Raw genomic sequence first — 19,517 nt, forward strand, 5'->3', positions numbered from 1 at the left:
ATGCCCTGCAGTGAGGGTGTTTTTGTCCTTGGGCATCACAAAGCAAGGCTTGTCTCCCACACACTGATTTCAAAACCCACTTGTGCCTTTTAGCTTCAACTTGAAAGGTATGGAGGGAGGGAAAGTTGAAGAGTGAAGCAAAACCTAGGTGAGAGATAGAAAAAATAGAGGTACCATCCCATGCCTTTCTTGTTGTTGTCATTTAGTTGACTTGACTTCTGGCGCTCTATGAGTTAGAAACTTTCCAATAAGGTCTTGCAAATTCAGGGCTGTGTTCCATCCAGGCTGCATCTTGGCAACATGTTGAGAGGCTGCCCTGAAAACACAGGTGACTACCCATGTTCTCATTGACTAAGCTGGGAACAGTGTGGGATGAAGTCCGGGGCAGATGGGAAACATCATGGGATAGTAAGGAGGCAATGCATTTCTAAGCCATAGAGCCAGAGCTATCTGTAGGCACCTCCAAGGTCATTTGGCCAGCATGGTTACGTGGAGCGCCATTATCTTCCCACCGGAGGAGGAGGAATTAGTACGTAACAACCTTTCTTTTAAAATGTAATGGTGCTGCATTCCCAAGACATATACTTATCAAACAGATAGGTCAAGATTTTGGAAAAGTTGCTGTCAATGATTGAATGAATCAGATTCTTTTTTTAAACAAAATTGTACATAGCTCAACCCTATATCGGTATTATCTACAAAGGGGTATTATAACTGCTGGGCCCAAATCCATTACCATCCAATTTTGCTATGATCTTGGCCATCAGCAGGGAGGGGATGACAGGATTCAATAGGGACTATGACTCCTGGACCTGGAATTCTCCCTTAATGAGACGACCTGTCCTGTGATAAAACTATGGAGATTTACTCCTCCTTTGTCGTAATATGTTTTTCATCACAGTGGCTGAAGAGTCCATCTATCCTTGACGGCTTCAGAGTCCATTTGTTCACCCTGCTATTTCCCAGGGGAACAAATGACAACCTTTCTCAACATGTTGCGTAAGGGAAAAAACTATGATCTCAAGTTATGCAGGTAGAGGTTATTAAAGTATCCAAGAACAGATTAACACTGACAAGTATTTTGTCGACTGTAAGGTGAGAGAATAGCAACTTCTACATTTACTCTATGAAGATGTATATATTTCAGGCTGACATACCTTTAAAACTGGAGTTAAACAATGGACGGTTTCACACTCAGTTACATTAATCTAAGAAGAACAACAATAACAATAATAATAATACAATTTATTTATATTTATCTCCCCAGAGGAACTCAGAGCAGATTACAGTACACATATGAGGCAAACATTCAATGCCTTTTACACACAGTGAACACAGTGACATACAATGCACAGACAAAGGTAAAGGCCTTCCCCTTTTTCATCTCTGGCATCTGGAGGTGATGCTCAACTCCGGCCATGGGGAGGTGCTCTTGTTCCATTTTTCCATGGCAAGGAGCCTGTTGCCTGTAGACATCTCCAATTGGTTGCTGGCATGTCTGCATGGGGCGCCCCTTTTATCTTCCTGCCAAGGCAGTACCTATTGACCTGCTCACATTGTATGCTTTCAAACTGCTAGGTTGGCAGAAGCTAGGGCTAACAGCGAGAGCTCACCCTGACTTGCGGCTTTGAACCATGACAGTCTTTTTACAAACATATAGGCTAACGTATACATCTTACGTATCCTTTAAGCATACTTCTCTTACGACAGCTATATTCTGCAGAGGTGGAAAATGTTGTTTTTTTTTGCCCAAGTAGTGCCTGAGAAACTAATCAGGGCGACATGTAAGCCAAATGGTAAACCTAGAAGGCCAAAATGTGCTCCCAGGACAACAGATTGTCAATTGGGAGTGTGGAGGAAGAACTCTACAATTGTATATTCCATTACTATCCACATTGTAGAGGTTGGAGTGGAATAGTGTACAAACTGGGCAGGAGAAATTTGACATTTGTGCAATGCCAATTGGGAATCTGGGGAGGTTGCAAGTTCTCTGTTTTATTGTCAGTTTGCTCTTTGTATCAATAAAAGAATTGTGACACTCAAAAGAAATGGCGAAGTACCATTATGCACTGCTATCGCCACCCTAAAGGGACAGGAGATTGAAAGTATTTTTCAAGGATGGCAATGAAACAGGTGAAAGAGCACTTGTAAAAACTAACATTCTAGCTCTGAAGAGGGGAAAGCAGGTGCACTTTAGAAAATAAACTGAGCCGGAGAGATTCCAGTCCCATCATTTGGTGCAAAATAAAATAAAATGAAACCTATCAGCTGAAGAGAGGCGTTGGAGCATCTTGTGCTCCAGGCTGTGGCTGGAATGTTCTGTATCTGGTAGGTATGTACCCAAACGGATCACATGTCAGGTAGCAAATATGCCACAAAAAAAGAACACAGTTTACAAAACAATTGTAAGCAGTCAACACCAAAGTTTAGTTTCCTGTGTTTATACAGAAAAATGTTAGCCACCAGGAAAACATGCTTGCTTTGAACTAGCATTTTGGAAAACATGCTTGCTTTGAAATAAGTTCTGCTGAAAACAGAATCTGCGGAGCCTCTGGAATCTCCGGAACGTCTCTCTTCTCTGGGATCTCTCCTCTTTGCTTTGTTCCTCTGCTGACATTCAACCTTTTTCTAAGGCCCCTTCCACACTGCCCTATACTCCGGGATCTGATCCCAGATTATCTAGCAATTTAGACTCATATAATCCAGTTCAAGGCAGATAATCTGAGATCAGATCCTAGCGTATAGAACAGTGTAGATTCTAGCCTTACTTGGGGGCTGGAGTGAAGGCGACGCCTTTGGGTAAGGTAAAACATGCCCTTAATATTATCATTTAAGGAGTTCAAAAGAAAATGTTCTGTGTCCCTGAAGTGGTGAGTGTAGAAAAAAGTTCCTGTGTGTAGGAAAATAGGGGTCTATGTGCAAAGGGCAGATACGAACATGAGCTCTGCTTGTCACCTTCTGGACATCTCTCCTAATGGCGCTTAACCGGTCCTCTGAGCATATAATGGGGTTGCAACTCACAGGGCAAAGCCAATCAAGTAAAAGGTGTACCTGTCGGAGTTGGTTTGGTAAGATCTCCTCTTTATTAGGCATGAACTAGATATTTTAGCACTGATTGCTCTCTCCTTATCAGCAGCATAGAGGGGACTCCATAGGAAAAGTACATTGCACTTTTACAATGAGATTTATCTTCTTTCAAGATAGCTATGGATCCAAGACAGATCATTCCCTATAAGCCTCTTGTCGTTTAGAAAATGGCATTATTCCTTTTTTTTTTTGCCTAAAAGCCACCTTGTAAGTGATATTTATCAAGCATAGCTCGTAAAAAACCTTCTTTATGTATATGTGTATACAAGGAGTACTAGTCTACCCTCCCAATACTGAAAGAAAGCCAAGAAACACATAGGACACCAAACAACTTAAACCCCGGCAATATAGCGACAAGCTCCCACTTCCACAGATAGCTATAAGTCCCACAGCTCAGGAGACACCAATGACCCCCCCTCCAATGACATTGCATTTTATAGAGAGTACCACGAACATGTCCAAAAACCCTGCCAATGTCCTCCATAAACACCATACTGCCCACCACCTAAGTGAAGGCTTTCCTATAGGGACAATTTAATGCTAGATTTTCTGCTTTTCCTCCACCACAGACATCCCAGAGTTTCTTACTCTCTCCATTGATGCTGAATTTGCATGAACCCGCCCACTGCCCCCCCCCCCTTAACTCTTTCCTATTCTTTTCTATGACACACAGCAAACAGAGGCATTGATCAGCAACTGAACATACTAGAGAGAGGTTTGGGGAGAATTCACTGTGATTTATGGGAGTTGTAGGTACTGGGATGTATAGTTCACCTGCAATCTACGAGCACTCTGAACTCCACTAATGATGGACCTGGAACTAACTTGGCACATAGAACTCCTATGACCAACAAAAAATACTTGAGGTCTTTGGGGTAAATTCACCTTGATTTGGGGGAGCTGTAGTTCACCTACATCCAGAGAGCACTGTGAATCCAAACACCAATGAATCTGGGCCAAACTTGGCACACATTCCTGATATGCCAACATTTGATTACTGGAAGGGTTTGGGGGGAACTGATCTTTCTTTCTGGGAGTTGTAGTTCACCCACAACCAGAGAAACTGTTACTACAACCGATGATGGACCTGGTCCAAACTTGGCACATAGAACCTCCATTACTAACTCAACCTACTGGAGGGGTTTGAGGAGACTGACTCACCATAGTGGGAGTTGTAGTTTACCCTACATCCAGAGAGTACACTGAACCACCCAATGATGCATCCAGAGCAAACTTGCTCAACATAACAAACTTTAAGTACTGATGGTATTTCTTGGGGTTAACCTGGCATGATATTAGTTATATTTAATCCACAACTTTATGTATTTTGTACAATTTTAAAAAATGACTTTATCAAATAATCCGGCAACGTTAGGTACCCAAGTTAGTAAGATAATAAACACAGAAACAACCATGCTAGATAAAAAGAGGCCCTCAGACTGTTGAGGGCCTGGACTATTTGAAAAAAAAATGAACAAATTCTTATGCACACTGCATGCAACTTACTGCATGAAGGAACAATACAACATTGAAAATGAAGAACAATTTGAACCAACATAAACTTACCAGTATTTTAATGGGAAGTTTGGGCCTGCTTTTGGATGATGAGAGAGTCAAGTTAATTAGGATTGTTGCCTTCAAGTGGCTTCGGACTTAGGGCAACCATCAGTCTCAAGTTTAGGGGGCTGCGGGAAATGACTTGGAGGACCACATCTGGCCCCTAAGCTTTAGTTTGAGGACCCCTGGGCTAAAGGCCTCGTGAAACTACAACTCCCAGGATTCCATAGCACCGAGTTAAATGTGGTGTCAAATGGCATTCGTTGTACAGGGTCGCTGCATCCTTATTTGGCCCAAACTGTTGTCACAGGATGGAATTTGGCATTATTTATGGTTGCCTCCACTGCTTCAGCGCTGACATGGCTACGCCTAAAATACAACCGCTGTGCCTTAATCCTTTGGGACAGGAGTTTAGAAGAGGGAACTACAATGTCTGCCTGCAAAGATATCCTGGGCTGCCCCTACACTGTAGAATTGGCACTTTAACATTTGAAGTTGTGAACTTTAACCTGCATTTCATTAGAGGATTTTAGCTTGTATTTTAACTATGTGTAGGCCTTTTAATAGTATTTCATCTCTTGTTTTAATAGTGTTGTATCTTGCCTGGAGCCGCAAGGAGGGGCAGGTAATAAATTCATCATTATTATTGTTACACTATGTAACAAAATTTGAAAAAAAATCTGTTCCTGGTTTGAAAATGTTATTTCCTGTTTAATTGCGTGGCCCTTACTTTGAAAGTACAGTAGAGTCTCACTTATCCAAGCCTCGCTTATCCAAGCCTCTGGATTATCCAAGCCATTTTTGTTGTCAATGTTTTCAATATATCGTGATATTTTGGTGCTAAATTCATAAATACAGTAATTACAACATAACATTACTGCGTATTGAACTACTTTTTCTGTCAAATTTATTGTATAACATGATGTTTTGGTGCTTAATTTGTAAAATCATAACCTAATTTGATGTTTAATAGGCTTTTCCTTAATCCCTCCTTATTATCCAAGATATTCGCTTATCCAAGCTTCTGCTGGCCCATTTAGCTTGGATAAGTGAGACTCTACTGTAGTTGTTATAATCCAGAAATTTCATTTTTGTGGCTGAGGGTAGTACTATTACAGTAGAGTCTCACTTATCCAACATATACAGGCCGGCAGAACGCTGGGTAAGCGAAAATGTTGGACAATAAGGAGGGATAATGGAAAAGCCTATTAAATGTCAAATTACCTTATGACTTTACAAATTAAGCACCAAAAACATCATGTTTTACATGAGAAACAGCTGTGGATCAGGGCGGGAGGCAAAACTGTGTTGGATAATCCAGAACGCTGGATGAGCAAATGTTGGATAAGTGAGACTCTACCATATTTCCTTCAGTCTAGGCACTTTGTAATTTTACTTAATGAAAAGATATAATTTTTAACCTTTCAATGTGCAGGACACAGCAAAGTTTTTGCAGTTTACGAAACCTTTTCCATGTTTTTTTAATTATAGAACCAATTAGAAAATGACATTTATAACCCAGGAACACTATTGTGTTACATAGTGTTGTTGTTATTGTCATTGTTATTATTATTGGGTTGCTGTGAGTTTTCCGGGTTGTATGGCCATGCTCCAGATGCATTCTTTCCTAATGTTTCACCCAGATCTATGGCAGGCATCCTCTGAGATTGTGAGGTCTGTTGGAAACTAGACAAGGGAGGTTTATGTATCTGTGGAAGGTCCAGGGTGGGAGAAAGAACCCTTGTCTGTCTTAGGAAAGTGTGAATTGTGCAATTGGTCATCTTGATTAGTACTGAATGACCTTGCAGCTTCAAAGCCTGGCTGCTTCCTGCCCGAGGAAATGCTTTGTTGGGAGGTATTACCTGGCCCAGATTGTTTCACGTCTGGAATTCCCCAGTTTACTGGGTGTTGTCCTGATTTTAGAGTTTTTTTAAATACTGGTAGCCTGATTTTGTTCCTTTTCATGGTTTCTTCCTTTCTGTTGAAAATGCTAATCAAGCTGGCCAATTGCAGCATTCACACTTGCCTCCTACAGACAAGAGTTCAGTCTCCCACCCTGGACATTATTCCACAGATGTATAAACCCCACTTGCCTAGTTTCCAACAGGCCTCACAACCTCTAAGGATGCCTGCCACCGATGCAGGCGAAACGTCAGGAGAGAATGCTTCTGGAACATGGCCCTACAGCCCGCAAAACTCACAGCAACCCAATGAAAGCCTTCGACGATACGTTGTTGTTGTTATTAAAGTGCCATGGCTGAATGTTACCCTGGGAGTTGTAGTTTGGTGAGACAGCAGCACAATGGAGCAGAGGAGGCTGGAAAAATGACAACCCCCAGGACCCCCAGAGGAGTGCCAAGGCCCAGGCACGGGGCGGAGCTGGAAGAGCTGGCCTCTCCCCTTTGGGCCTTCCTTCTCCTATTTCTCATATTCCTCCTCCTCTGTCTCCTTGCAGCCATGGTGGAGGCCTGGTACATGGACGAAGCCCCGGGGGACCAGCGGAAGCCCCACCGGCAGGACCCCAACCAGCCCGCCAGCCTGGAGCAGCTCAGCCAGCTGGGTGTCTTCTACTGGAAAGTAGGGAAGCTGCGGCCCCTTTAAGGGGACGGGGGGGGGGTTGACTCCCGAAAACAGCCTTTTGGCCCCAGAACCGCGCCTCTCCGGCCCCATTGCACAGCATGGGCCCGCTCCCCTCCTTGCTCTGGAGCCCCGAGTGAATGGGGAGCCATGAGGAGGCCTGATTTTAGTGCCAATGGGTGCCTGGAGCAGCCATAGGAAGAAGGGGATAACAACACAACAGCAGAGTTCTGCCCAAAGCGCATGTCAGAAACAGGACACGCCTCCTCCTTCCCGCAGGCACAAACCTCTTCTTGCAGGGTGCATTTATAGACAGAGGCAAGCTTTGGCCCTCTGGGCTGTTTTGGACTTCAATTCCCACCATTCCTGCAGAAGAGAAGGTTTAGGGGAGACATGATAGCCGTGTATAAATCTGTGAAAGGATATCATAAATGTATAAATATGTGAGGGGAAGTCATAGGGTTTTAAGCAGAGGCTGGATGGCCATCTGTCGGGGGTGCTTTGAATGCGAGTTCCTGCTTCTTGGCAGGGGGTTGGACTGGATGGTCCATGAGGTCTCTTCCAACTCTACTATTCTATGCTTCTAGGGAGGAGGGTGTAGGCTTGTTTTCTGGGGCCCTGGAGACTAGGACTGGGAGCAATGGGATCAAATTACTGGACAGGAGATTCCACCTGAACATTAGGAAGAACTTCCTGACTGTAGCGGCTGTTCAGCAGTGGAACTCTCTGCTTCGGAGTGTGGTGGAGGCTTTTAAACAGGCTGAATGGCTATCTGTCGGGGTGCTTTGAAAGCTATTTTCCTACTTCTTGGCAGGGGGTTGGGCTGGATGGCCCATGTGGCCTCTTCCAACTCTATTATTCCATGATTCTGTGATAAAGCTTCAGTGAAGACCTCTTTTCCCAATGATAACTGTTTCAGGAGTGAATTTCCCTTCCTGGGTTAAAATTCTCTCCCTGTTGTCGCACCTTGTTCTTAACTCCAAGTCATTTGTAAATCAGATGTTTATACCTTGGGGACTGCCTGTACTGTACAGTCGGCCCTTCACATTTGGTGGTGTTAGGGGCACAGGGTCCCCGTGAAAATGGAAAGCTGTGAATCTTTGGCTACGTTTTCACCTGAAAAAAAACCCCCCACTTCTAACAAATTCTATGTTTTCTAGCATGACTCTGTGATTGAATTCTGTTGGAAGCTGACCACAGGATCACCAACATATAAATACAGTAGAGTCTCACTTATCCAAGCTAAACGGGCCGGCAGAAGCTTGGATAAGCGAATATCTTGGATAATAAGCAGGGATTAAGGAAAAGCCTATTAAACATCAAATTAGGTTATGATTTTACAAATTAAGCACCAAAACATCATGTTTTACAACAAATTTGATAGAAAAAGCAGTTCAATACGCAGTAATGTTATGTTGTAATTACTGTATTTATGAATTTATCACCAAAATATCACAATATATTGAAAACATTGACTACAAAATTGGCTTGGATAATCCAGAAACTTGGATAAGCGAGGCTTGAATAAGTGAGACTCTACTGTATTAAAATAGAATTCCACATAGGTAACTGTCATGAAGCTCAAACACTGGGTTGTCTTGTTTCCCCACTATTATGAGTGTTGACACAACCCCGAGATGGATGGAATTATGTGTATTTTAAAGACAGGTCTGCAATTTATATCACTCAGGATTATTTTTTAAAGGAAATAATTCTTGTTATTCCTTGAGAAATGAATGGGATTACTTTTACGAAATTGCTTGAGAAATGAATGGGATTACTTTTACGAAATTGCAACCATAGCAATGATTTTTTGGTCCATGCAAGTATAACTGGTTACTGGTAGGTGTATTTAAATAAGATGAAGAGTTGTAAACAACTGGAGCAAAACAACAGCAACACTATGATTGCAGAAAGAGATGAATACTGTGCAAGTAAAATGCACTGACCATTGATTCCCCCTATAAATGCCAGAATGTCCTTCTCTTTGGGGCTTGTATCACAATATCCTGGTAGAGCTAGATTGCATGACTTTTTCCTATTTCTGCTTACCTTTAGCAACGTGAATATACTAGGTGCTTTTAATATATGTATTGCAATAATTCTGTAGAGTGTGTAAGTTGACTATATTTATTTCTAATTGTGGCGGGTTTTTTTAATCGTGTCAGAAGCAACTTGAGAACATGCTGCAAGTTGCTTCTGGTGTGAGAATTGACCGCCTACAGAGATGTTGCCCAGGGAACACCCGGATGTGTTACCATCCTGCTGGGAGGCTTCTCTCATATCACTACAAGCTAGAGCTGACAGATGGGAGCTCACCCCATCTTGCGGATTCGAACCAGCAACCTTCAGATCAGTAACCCAACCTTCAGGTCAGCAGTCCAGCCAGCACAAGGGTTTAATCCATTGCACCACTGCGGCTCATATTTTGGTGTTGAGGGCATCTTTATTAACGACTTAGACGAAGGGTTAGAAGGCATGATCATCACGTTTGCAGACGAGACCAAACTGGGAGGGATATCTAATACTCCAGAAAACTGGAGCAGAATCCAAAATGGTCTTAACAGATTAGAGAGATGGGCCGAAACTAACAAAATGACGTTCAACCGGGACAAATGCAAGATGGTTCACTTAGGCAGAAAAAATGAAGTCCAAAAATACAGACTAGGGGATGCCTGGCTCACCAGCAGTATGTTTGAAAAGGATCTTGGAGTCCTCATGGACAACAAGTTAAACATGAAGCTATAATGTGATGCGGCGGGATTTTGGCCCGCATCAATAGGAGTATAGTGTCTAGATCCAGGGAAGTCATGCCTCCCCTCTATTCTGCCTTGGTCAGACCACACCTGGAATCACTCTGTGTCCAATTCTGGGCACCGCAATTTAAGGGAGATGTTGACAAACTGGAATGTGTCCAGAGTAGGGCGACTAAAAGGATCAAGGGTCTGGAAAACAAGCCCTGTGATGAGTGGCTTAAAGAGCTGGACAAGTTTAGCCTGCAGAAGAGAAGGCTGAGAGGAGACATGATAGCCATTGTGATGACTCATGGGCCATGTAGTCCCGTTCCTAGCGCTGTTGTGGCAGATGAAGAGGAAAACTTGGGTTTTCCACCATTTCAGCCAGAATTGGAACTTTCCCAGCCAGAACTGGGGCCCTTGCACCTGCAGGAGGATTGTCTTCCAGAAATCTGCCAAACAAGCCCTGAGTCAAAATCTCCCCCATTTTCTCGCCGTAGTTATTATCAACAACAAAAAGGAGTTCAACAGGCTAATCGCAGAAGCCTGAGAATCGCAGCCAGGCATTCAGCTGATTAAGACTGCTTTCATGAGAACCTTTAGGGAGTCATGCATCTGGACACAGAGATTGACTTTCGGTTCTGGTTCCCCAGAGAAGTGTTCTTTGGTGGGAAAACAAGACCCTATTTAGGTTCTTTGCCCTGAAGGAATTTTGCGGAGTCAATTCGTCAGCAACTGGAGTAGGTTGTGTGTGGACAGCGCTACTCCCGTTTCCAAGCCTTCGTTCCTGTTTCCAAGCCTTCGTTCCCGTTTCCAAGCCTTCGTTCACGTTCCCAGCCTTGTTTTGCTTCACGGACCTTGCTTTGCTTTCCAGGACCTTGCCAAGTATTTACCACGGATCTTGTCCCTGTTCCTCATACCTTGTTGCCTTGTATCAAGCCTTGTGTTCCAAGAATCAAGTTTACTTCCTAGCCTTACATCAAGTTCCTTGGACTAAGAACCTTGTCATCTCCCCTCACTTTGCCTGGCAAAGTGGGTGTTTCGGTTATTGGATTACAACTTTGGACCTTAATATTTCATATTGGACATTGTTTCTTTGGACTAATTTTGACCTTTCCTGAAAGGTCTACTTCTGAACTATTTCCTACGCTTGCTTTTATTAACTTTATACATTTCCTTAATAAAGATATTAGATAGATTCTGGCCTCTGTGTTTGGTTATTGGTGCTCTGCAGCCTGGGTCGTGACAGCCATGTACAAATATGTGAGGGGAAGTCATAGGGAGGAGGGAGCAAGCTTGTTTTCTGCTTCCCTGGAGACTAGGACGCAGAACAATGGTTTCAAACTACAGGAAAGGAGATTCAACCTGAACATCCACCTGAACATCAGGAAGAACCTTCTCACTGTGAGAGCTGTTCGGCTTTTGAACTCTCTGCCCCAGAGTCAGAGCCGGCCCAATGTAATTTTCAAGTGTAGGCGAACAGAATTTTGGCGCCCCCCCCCCCCCCACAAAAAAAAACCTTTAGGTTGAGAAGGGCGGGACACAAGTATGGGAAATAAATAAATAAAATCAGGACAGTAAAAAAACACTCAAAAACAGGGGAATTCCAGACATGAAAGAATCAGGGCCAGCTAACACCTCCCAACAAAGGATCCCCCCAGGCAGGAAGCAGCCAGGCTTTGAAGCTGCAAGGCCATTCAAAGCTAATCAAGGTGACCAACTGCAACATCCACACTTGCCTCAAGCAGACAAGTGTTCTTTCTTCCATCCTGGACATTATTCCACAGATATACAAACCCCACTTGCCTAGTTTTCCAACAGATGTGTGCGAAACATCAGGAAGGCGGGCCCAGCGTAGGCCGGAGGTTGGGCCCAGTGTGGGGGGGGTCGCTCGCTCCCTCGCGCAGTGATGTAAGGCACGCTGCGTGCCTTACGTCACCGAGCGAGCGAGCGACCCTGTGCGCATGCGCGGAAGCGTCCCATCGGCCGTTTTGGGCGATGGGACCCTTCCACGCATGTGCAGAGAATCAGCCCCAGAAAAAAAAAAGACAGGTGATGGTGGGCGACAGCGGGGCCGCGGCGGCACCACTTTTTCACGGGGGTGCCTCGGGTGCGCCCCCTGTTGGTGTGCACTCACGGCGGCCGCCTACGTGGCCTCGCCGTTGGATCGCCTCTGCCCAGAGTGTGGTGGAGGCTCCTTCTTTGGAGGTTTTAAAGCAGAAGTTGGGTGGCCATCTGTCAGGGGTGCTTTGAATGTGATTTCCTGCTTCTTGGCAGGGGGTTGGACTGGATGGAGCGTGAGGTCTCTTCCAGCTCTGTGATTCTATGATTCTATGACTGTCTCTCGTCGGAATAAAACAGATGTGCTCTATCTGAATCACTACACATTTTACACACAATTGTTTTGGAAATAAGTAGGGATGATTGCTTCATTTAACAGTTAATCAGAAAAAACTTTCTATTTTTCTATAGTTGGATGCTGACAACTATGAGAATGATCCACAATTAGCAAAGATTCGAAAAGAGAGGAACTACAATTGGATGGATATAATAACGATACATAAAGACAAGATGCCAAATTATGAAGAAAAGGTACTAACTCTTCTCTGTCTTTGAGACTCGGGAGGGTCGTAAATGCCAGTATTCACCACTAGAGTGTGTTCCAGTTTTAAAAGTTTCAAGCTATGTGCACAATGGATTTCTTTTTCCCCTCTGAGAATTAAGTCCAATCATTCTTACCTTCTTCAAAGGGCATTTTTGATTTTCTTTTATAACGGAAAGGCGTGTGCTTTTCTTTGCTTACTTTTATTTTTCTGCAAGGGCTCTTCTGTATTTTAACAGCTGTCAAATTTGGCATGTGAATTCTGGCATAGAAACTGTCAGATTTGACATGGGGTAAATTTATACTTGTTTAATTTTTGCCTTGTGTACTCTGTTGAAGGCATGGATATCCTGCTGAGAGATTTTTTAAAAAAACCAATCCTGTGGACTACCCTCACTTAAAAATATTGTGCTTGGGTTGAATTGGACTCTGTAACAGTTCAGACTGTGAGCTGTAGCCGGGGGGGGGGGGGGGGGGGTTAGGGATTCAATCCTCCCCCCTGAAATTTTCAAGCTTTAAAAAAATCTGGATTACTCATGAATTTTAACTGATTAATCAAATCCCCATGAGTGTCCACTGAAGTTTATCAATGGAGCCTGATTCTAAATTATTTTGCATTGTGGAACTACTCTTCATGATTTGCTAAAAAAAAGTTTCAACCCCCCACCCCCATTTTTTCTGGCTATGGCCCTGACTGTGATTATGGTGATATGCAGCCATCCCTCTATGTTACAGTTCCTGAAAGATGTACATCTTTTTATAGAACAATCCCTGTATCTGAAGGGCCAATAACACTTACCCACATCTGACAAAATAAATCTTCCCGTAACCCGTTTGTCTTGATGACTGGCAGAGCTATCAGCATTGGCATGCTCTTAACCTTAGACTGGTAATGCTTGATGATTCTGTGTCTTACTCCTTGTTAGCTGCATTTATCTGGATTTATCTGGATTGTTGGCTCCTGAAGCCCCCGATGGCCTTGTTCCTGTTCTTCCCTTAATCTTGCTGGATTACCTGTGTTCGACTGTGACTAGATTGACTACTCTTCAGTTCTTTGCCTCATAACCATCTGATTCTGGAGTCACTTGTTAGCTCCAGCACAGGATAACAATCAACATTTGTTTGCTGGTTGTGGAGACAGGACATCACAAGAATTTCCAAATGATTTACTTCATCCTGTACCTGGTCATGTGGGTCTACTAAATCTGTGGTCATTTGTAGCTTAAAGACAAGGCTTGTTACATATGGCCTTGAATATGAGTTTTAAATTCCTCCTTTATTAACCTAGGATTTTTGTTCCTAGGTTATAAAGGCCATTCCTGATTTATTCTGTCATAAAAACATGGGAAAAACTTTGTTTTTGTGGGACATCTTGGAGCACATTTTGCTCTAGTTTTTCAATGAATATCTCAAGTCTTAACCAATTCAACGCAGTTTGTGACAGCCACAAAAACAAAGTTTCTGGAATATAACAACAACTTTCAAAGTTAGTTCCACACAATTAAATAGAAAGTAACACTTTCAAACCAGGAACAGATTTTTTTCCCCAAATTTTGTTACATAGCGTTATCAATAGTGGTTCAGTTGCTGTGGATGTAATCCTTGTTTAACAATAAGAGGATATGGTTAAAGTGCCTTGTCTTGATGGGCCTCATAATCTTTTGTACACATGAAGGCAATTTCAAGGGAAAAGAGTAGAATTTCTTTCAATTAAATGCCAGGTGTTTGTGTCTTTTTCGAAACAACAAACAATGAATGTTATTTTGTTGTGAGAAATGGACTTTTAAAATATAAAAACGGCAACTATAGCAGCAATAAACTGTGTTTGTGGGCCTTGGAAATATAGCTGGAGCCAATTACTCCTTTAAAAGTTACTTTCCGAGCTCTAGGTCTGGCTTGCAAGATTGCTGTACCGATTGCTGAGAGAATGTATTTGAAATACTTGGAATGTTCCAACTTCACTATATAAATGCTAAGTACTTTATTATCAATGCGGCCTTCAGGTCTTTTTGAGGCAACATCTTGCAATCTTTGCAGGGAGCTGTGTGTGCTTACAGCTTGTAATAGAGTCGCTAACTGAAAAGCGGCCTTCTTTCTCCCCTCTTCGTTTTTCCAGATAAAAATATTTTATGAAGAGCACTTACACCTGGATGATGAGATTCGCTACATCCTGGAAGGAAGTGGGTATTTTGATGTCCGCGATAAAGACGACAAATGGATCCGGATTGCCATGGAAAAGGGAGACATGATCACACTTCCCGCTGGCATCTATCACCGATTTACCCTGGACAAGTCTGTACGAAATTGCCGTTTTTATATATAAGTATCCACGTATTGTTGAGACAGGATTGTGTGCAGGTGCAGAATTGCATATTAATAACCCAACTACATTAGTTGTGTGGTATGAACCTCTAAATTAGAAATGCGATAAAGGTGTTTTGAGGAAAGGGAAGAGGATTAGTGAAATAATCAGTGACCGACAGGCCGAGACTCATCTCCCTCTTTCCTTCCTAATTTCTATATTATGCATGTATGCACACCCCTGGTGGCATAACAGATTAAACTGCTGAGCTGCTGAACTTGCTGACCGAAAGGTTCGCAGTTCGAATCCGGGGAGCGGGATGAGCTCCCGCTGTTAGCCCCAACTTTTGCCAACTTAGCAAAAACATTCAAATGTGAGTAGATCAATAGGTACTGCTCTGGCAGGAAGGTAACAGCGCTCCATGCAGTCATGCTGGCCACATGACCTTGGAGGTGTCTACGGACAACACCAGCTCTTCAGCTTAGAAATGGAGATGAGCACCAACCCACAGAGTTGGACATAACTAGACTTAATATCAGGGGAAAACCTTTACCTTTACCTATGCACACACTACACACATAGTTGCAATGTTTTGCTTTGAACACCCCCCCCCCCCTCCGAAAAGCCTTATTTCTTTGATTAGCCAGTTTTCTTCCCATATAAATATCTCTAAAAACAGTGTGTGTCTTAGAATTGTGGGCACATCTTATGTATTTTTATTGATGTTGGTACTGAAATTAGTGTGCATCATGCAATTGATGGTGTCTTAGAATCGAAGAAATGCAGCTGCTCTTGTTTTATAGTTCTCCTGATGGGAAGCCATTGATTATTTGGTAGTTAGCGGTGTCTCTTGCTTGAAATCAAAGAGTAATACCAGCTTGGTTTCAAACATAAAAACTCACCTGTCTTCTCAGTTCCCAACTCTCTGGGATTAGAAACCAATTCCTGGGGGTCCATAGAGGGATGTGAGTAGCGCACATCTGCACTCTTGGCTCTGTACCGCTACCCTTATAGATAAATGGAGCGCTTGTGTCTCCGCCTTGTCATAAAATCCATTTTTAGTAAGGGATTGGTGTTGCCACAGCAACTCGCCTGCAGAGCCTTGGGAGATACAATCTCCTTGTCCTGTCGTTTGGCTTGTTGTGAAGTATATAAAGCAGATATGGGCAAACTTCGGCCCTTCAGGTGTTTTGGATTTCAACCGGTAGGATGTTAGGAATTGTGGGAGTTGAAGTCAAAAACACCTGGAGAGTTGAAGTTTGCCTATGTCTGCTTTAAATGCTTAGAGAAAGTCTGAGAAATTTCCCTAGCCTACAATTTAGATATATATTGCACATGTTAATTGAGACGGGTAAAAAATAAGAATAATGTTATTCATTGTTTTGGGTTGATATAGAATAAAATGCTGCTAACTTCAGTGTTTATACTCAATCTTATTTGATATTCTTGCTGGAACGCTTTATGTTTATGCTCTTTCACTCAGTGTATGCGTGTCTGTGGGTGTCAACCCACACACATGTTCATTCATTCATATTGAGGATTAGTCTACATGCCTAGTGTAGCACAGGTTTGCATTTTGTTTGTGGCTCTTTCTTTCCTTTGTTTGTGTGTCTTTATTGTATATGATTAAAGGCATTTAATATTTTCCTATGTATGTAAATGCTGTAATCCGCTCTGAAGGGCGGAGAAGGGCAGAATATACATAAAGCTTATTATTATTATTATTATTATTATTATTATTATTATTATTATTCTAGAGACAGACAGACAGATGTGGTGAGGGAGAGTGCTTGGATACTTATTATATTTCATATTTTATTAAATGTTTTATGCCTCTTGTATGGGTTGAGATGGGGAACAATCACCCATAAACAACATGTCACATCAGTTAAAAGAGCATATCAAAGCAATGCATATTAAAATCTATCTATAAATACTTTTAAAACTATAACGAACCTGGGTTGGTATTCCAGAAGCAACTAGTTTGTATTGCTGATTTATACTCCTAATTGTGTCTCAAGATGATGAAGCTTTTCTGGCAGGTCATTCCACAGTCTGGGGGAGGACAAAAAAAATATCTCCTGAATGACAGTGTCTAATTTTGGCTGTCTGAAGTAGGTGTCTCCCAGAGACCTGAGTGTTTGGGGTGGATTATTTGAAACAGGTGATGTAAATCTTTGTAGCATGAGCTGTAATAAGTAAGTGCCTGTTGAAAGTGTAGCTACTAGCTACATTAATACCGTCCTGTATTCCTTGGCTGGGAGTTATACTTGGGGTTTGTAGTTTATTGAGGGCTGTAGTTCAATATATCTAGAGGGGACCTCTTTTCCATTCCAGCCATTTTCCTGCACAAGATAAAACTGGTTCTTTTTGCACATCTAGAATAAACTTCAAAGTAACCGCTCTTCTGGAATCTGAGAAAAACGTTATGCTTCTGTGTCTGTACTGTTTAGAGGGCTTTCTGCTTTTCAGTGACATTTTCAACCTTCTTCTCATTGGGATCATGGTGGCTATGGTCAGCCTTCCTGTGATAAGTCCCTGTTTGTCTTTCCCAGATACCAAAATCATCAGGAAAGAAATAGCAGGATAGTGACTAGAGCAGTGTTTCTCAGCCTGTGGGTCTTCGGATGTTTTGGCTTTCAGCTCCCAGAAATCCTAACAGCTGGTAAACTAGCTGGGATTTCTGGGAGTTTTAGGCCAAAACACCTGGGGACCCACAGATTGAGAACCACTTCTCTACAGTTTCTCTCCTTAATGATCAGCAGTGATAGTAGGTGTCAGGGTTGCACAGATACTAATATGGTTTGGAAAATATTTTAAAATGCAATTGGAGTTGCACTAGCTCTTATCTATCAAGTTAATCCTGATATGAGCAGAAAGTTCATTTGCCTGATATTGATGTAATAGAGCTACTTGACAAAACAGGGCTTGTTTAGGCAACAAGGTCAAGTGTTCTTTCCTTGTTGTGCCAGACTACAGAGTGGGCATCTTTTTTTTTCTTTTTCTTTTTGTTAAACCAGACTGCTCTGACATCTAGACTGGAAAACTGTGGTTTAAGGACAGCCTGTAATCCTGTTTTTAGGAAGCACTCAAATCAACTTTGGATGTCACACAAAGCTGTAGATTAAGACAAAAGAAGAAGCTATGGCTGAGCAGGGAAAGGACAAAGAAACCGGAGGACAGGAGAAAGTTTATCACTCAAGCATAGTTTGTTGAGTAGACAATTGAGTGACCAAACCAGATCTCTGTGTTAAAGGACAACTTTATTTTTAAGTGCTGTATATCAACTACTCACCTTTCACCACTTGTTACTTGATCCGCCACTTTTTACTAAAGCTAACCATATTGAATGCGAATTTTGTCTCCCCCAGAATTATGTGAAGGCAATGAGGCTCTTTGTTGGAGAACCTGTGTGGACGGCTTACAACAGGCCAGCGGATCACTTTCCTGCTCGAGCACAGTACAAGCAGTTTTTGACACAAGCAGTACAATAAATGAATGGGGAAGGCATGAGACCTGGAGCATCCTACAACTTTTCTTAAATGGAAATGGTTTCCTTAACCATACTTACCATTAATGAGCTTCTTTGATTTCTTGCAGCACTAACACAAAGAAAATGAATAGAAATTCCTCAATCAAGCTCCCTAAATCAATTGTCAGACTGTTGATGATTATTGTTAATTTGTGTTAAAGTAGGAGTTCTTTCTATGCAGTTCTTGAAGTTGTATTCCAACTGGAATGGTCATTTCAAGAGTTTCTCCACTTCCTTTACTGACTGTTCAGTCAAATCCATGGCTTTATACAGAGCAACAGAAATTGTGTACAGTCTCTGTTGTTTTCCACTACATCAAGAAAATCAATGCAAATTTTTACTTACCATGTTTGATGCAATGCTGCTGTAAAGGAGGGACGTTGCTCTTGTACAAGTGTCCTTCTTTCTGTAAGATCTGCATTATTACTATATATCTTTAGTGTGGGTTAAATCGGGTATAACCACCACAATGATTTCTGTAGCTGACAATATTGCAACCCTGTCTTATTCCCTAAAATGCCTACCCAGTTCATTATGATAAATCTTTCATATCTGGTAGGCAAGATATTTCTTGCATTGTCCAAAATATTGATATGTTAAGTGTTATAATTTTATTTTTCTAGAGGTAATAAAGACTGCTACAGCCTTATATCATTGTCATCCTTTTAAAAACCTTACCTTTTGAGGTAATTTGTTTAAACTTTAGAGCAGTGGTTCGCAACCTGTGGGTCTCCAGGTGTTTTGGCCTACAACTCCCAGAAATCCCAGCCAGTTTACCAGCTGTTAGGATTTCTGGGACTTGAAGGCCAGAACATCTGGGGACCCACAAATTGAGAACCACTGCTTTAGAGGTTCACATCTGTAGCATGTTTTGGGGGTGTTAACACTTTGATAGAAATATTTTTTTAACTATAGTTAGTTACAGTTGAAGTTCCAATATGCACCCCTGTGTAGTACCAGTTGGAACCCCCCCCCCCCAATTGTGCAGGGGGTTAAACTGCTGAGCTGCTGAACTTGCTGACCGAAAGATCAGCAGTTCGAATGTGGGAAGCGGGATGAGCTCCCGCTATTAGCCCCAGCTTCTACCAACCTAGTAGTTCAAAAATATGCAAATATGAGTAGATC

At 42.3% G+C, this 19,517-nt stretch overlaps 1 protein-coding gene across 1 annotated transcript; it reads left to right on the forward strand.

Annotated features, from left to right (window-relative positions):
• The first annotated feature begins 7,033 nt into the window (after nt 1–7,033).
• Nucleotides 7,034–19,041, forward strand: adi1 (acireductone dioxygenase 1). Its single transcript, XM_003215469.4, has 4 exons — nt 7,034–7,221; nt 12,429–12,548; nt 14,675–14,854; nt 18,232–19,041. The coding sequence occupies exons 1-4, from the start codon at nt 7,102–7,104 to the stop codon at nt 18,352–18,354; spliced, it is 543 nt and encodes a 180-aa protein (XP_003215517.4). The 5' UTR covers nt 7,034–7,101; the 3' UTR covers nt 18,355–19,041.
• Nucleotides 19,042–19,517: the final 476 nt, after the last annotated feature.

Source organism: Anolis carolinensis, chromosome 1 (assembly GCF_035594765.1).
Source record: "Anolis carolinensis isolate JA03-04 chromosome 1, rAnoCar3.1.pri, whole genome shotgun sequence".
In the NCBI taxonomy this organism is placed as follows: domain Eukaryota; kingdom Metazoa; phylum Chordata; class Lepidosauria; order Squamata; family Dactyloidae; genus Anolis; species Anolis carolinensis.

Bases quoted from the DNA above. Each gene is read 5' to 3' on its own strand.
- adi1 (XM_003215469.4), top strand. From the start codon at position 7,102: ATGGTGGAGGCCTGGTACATGGACGAAGCCCCGGGGGACCAGCGGAAG. The intron at 7,222-12,428 runs GTAGGGAAGCTG...ATTTTTCTATAG, and splicing joins TGGGTGTCTTCTACTGGAAA to TTGGATGCTGACAACTATGA. The intron at 12,549-14,674 runs GTACTAACTCTT...TCGTTTTTCCAG, and splicing joins TGCCAAATTATGAAGAAAAG to ATAAAAATATTTTATGAAGA.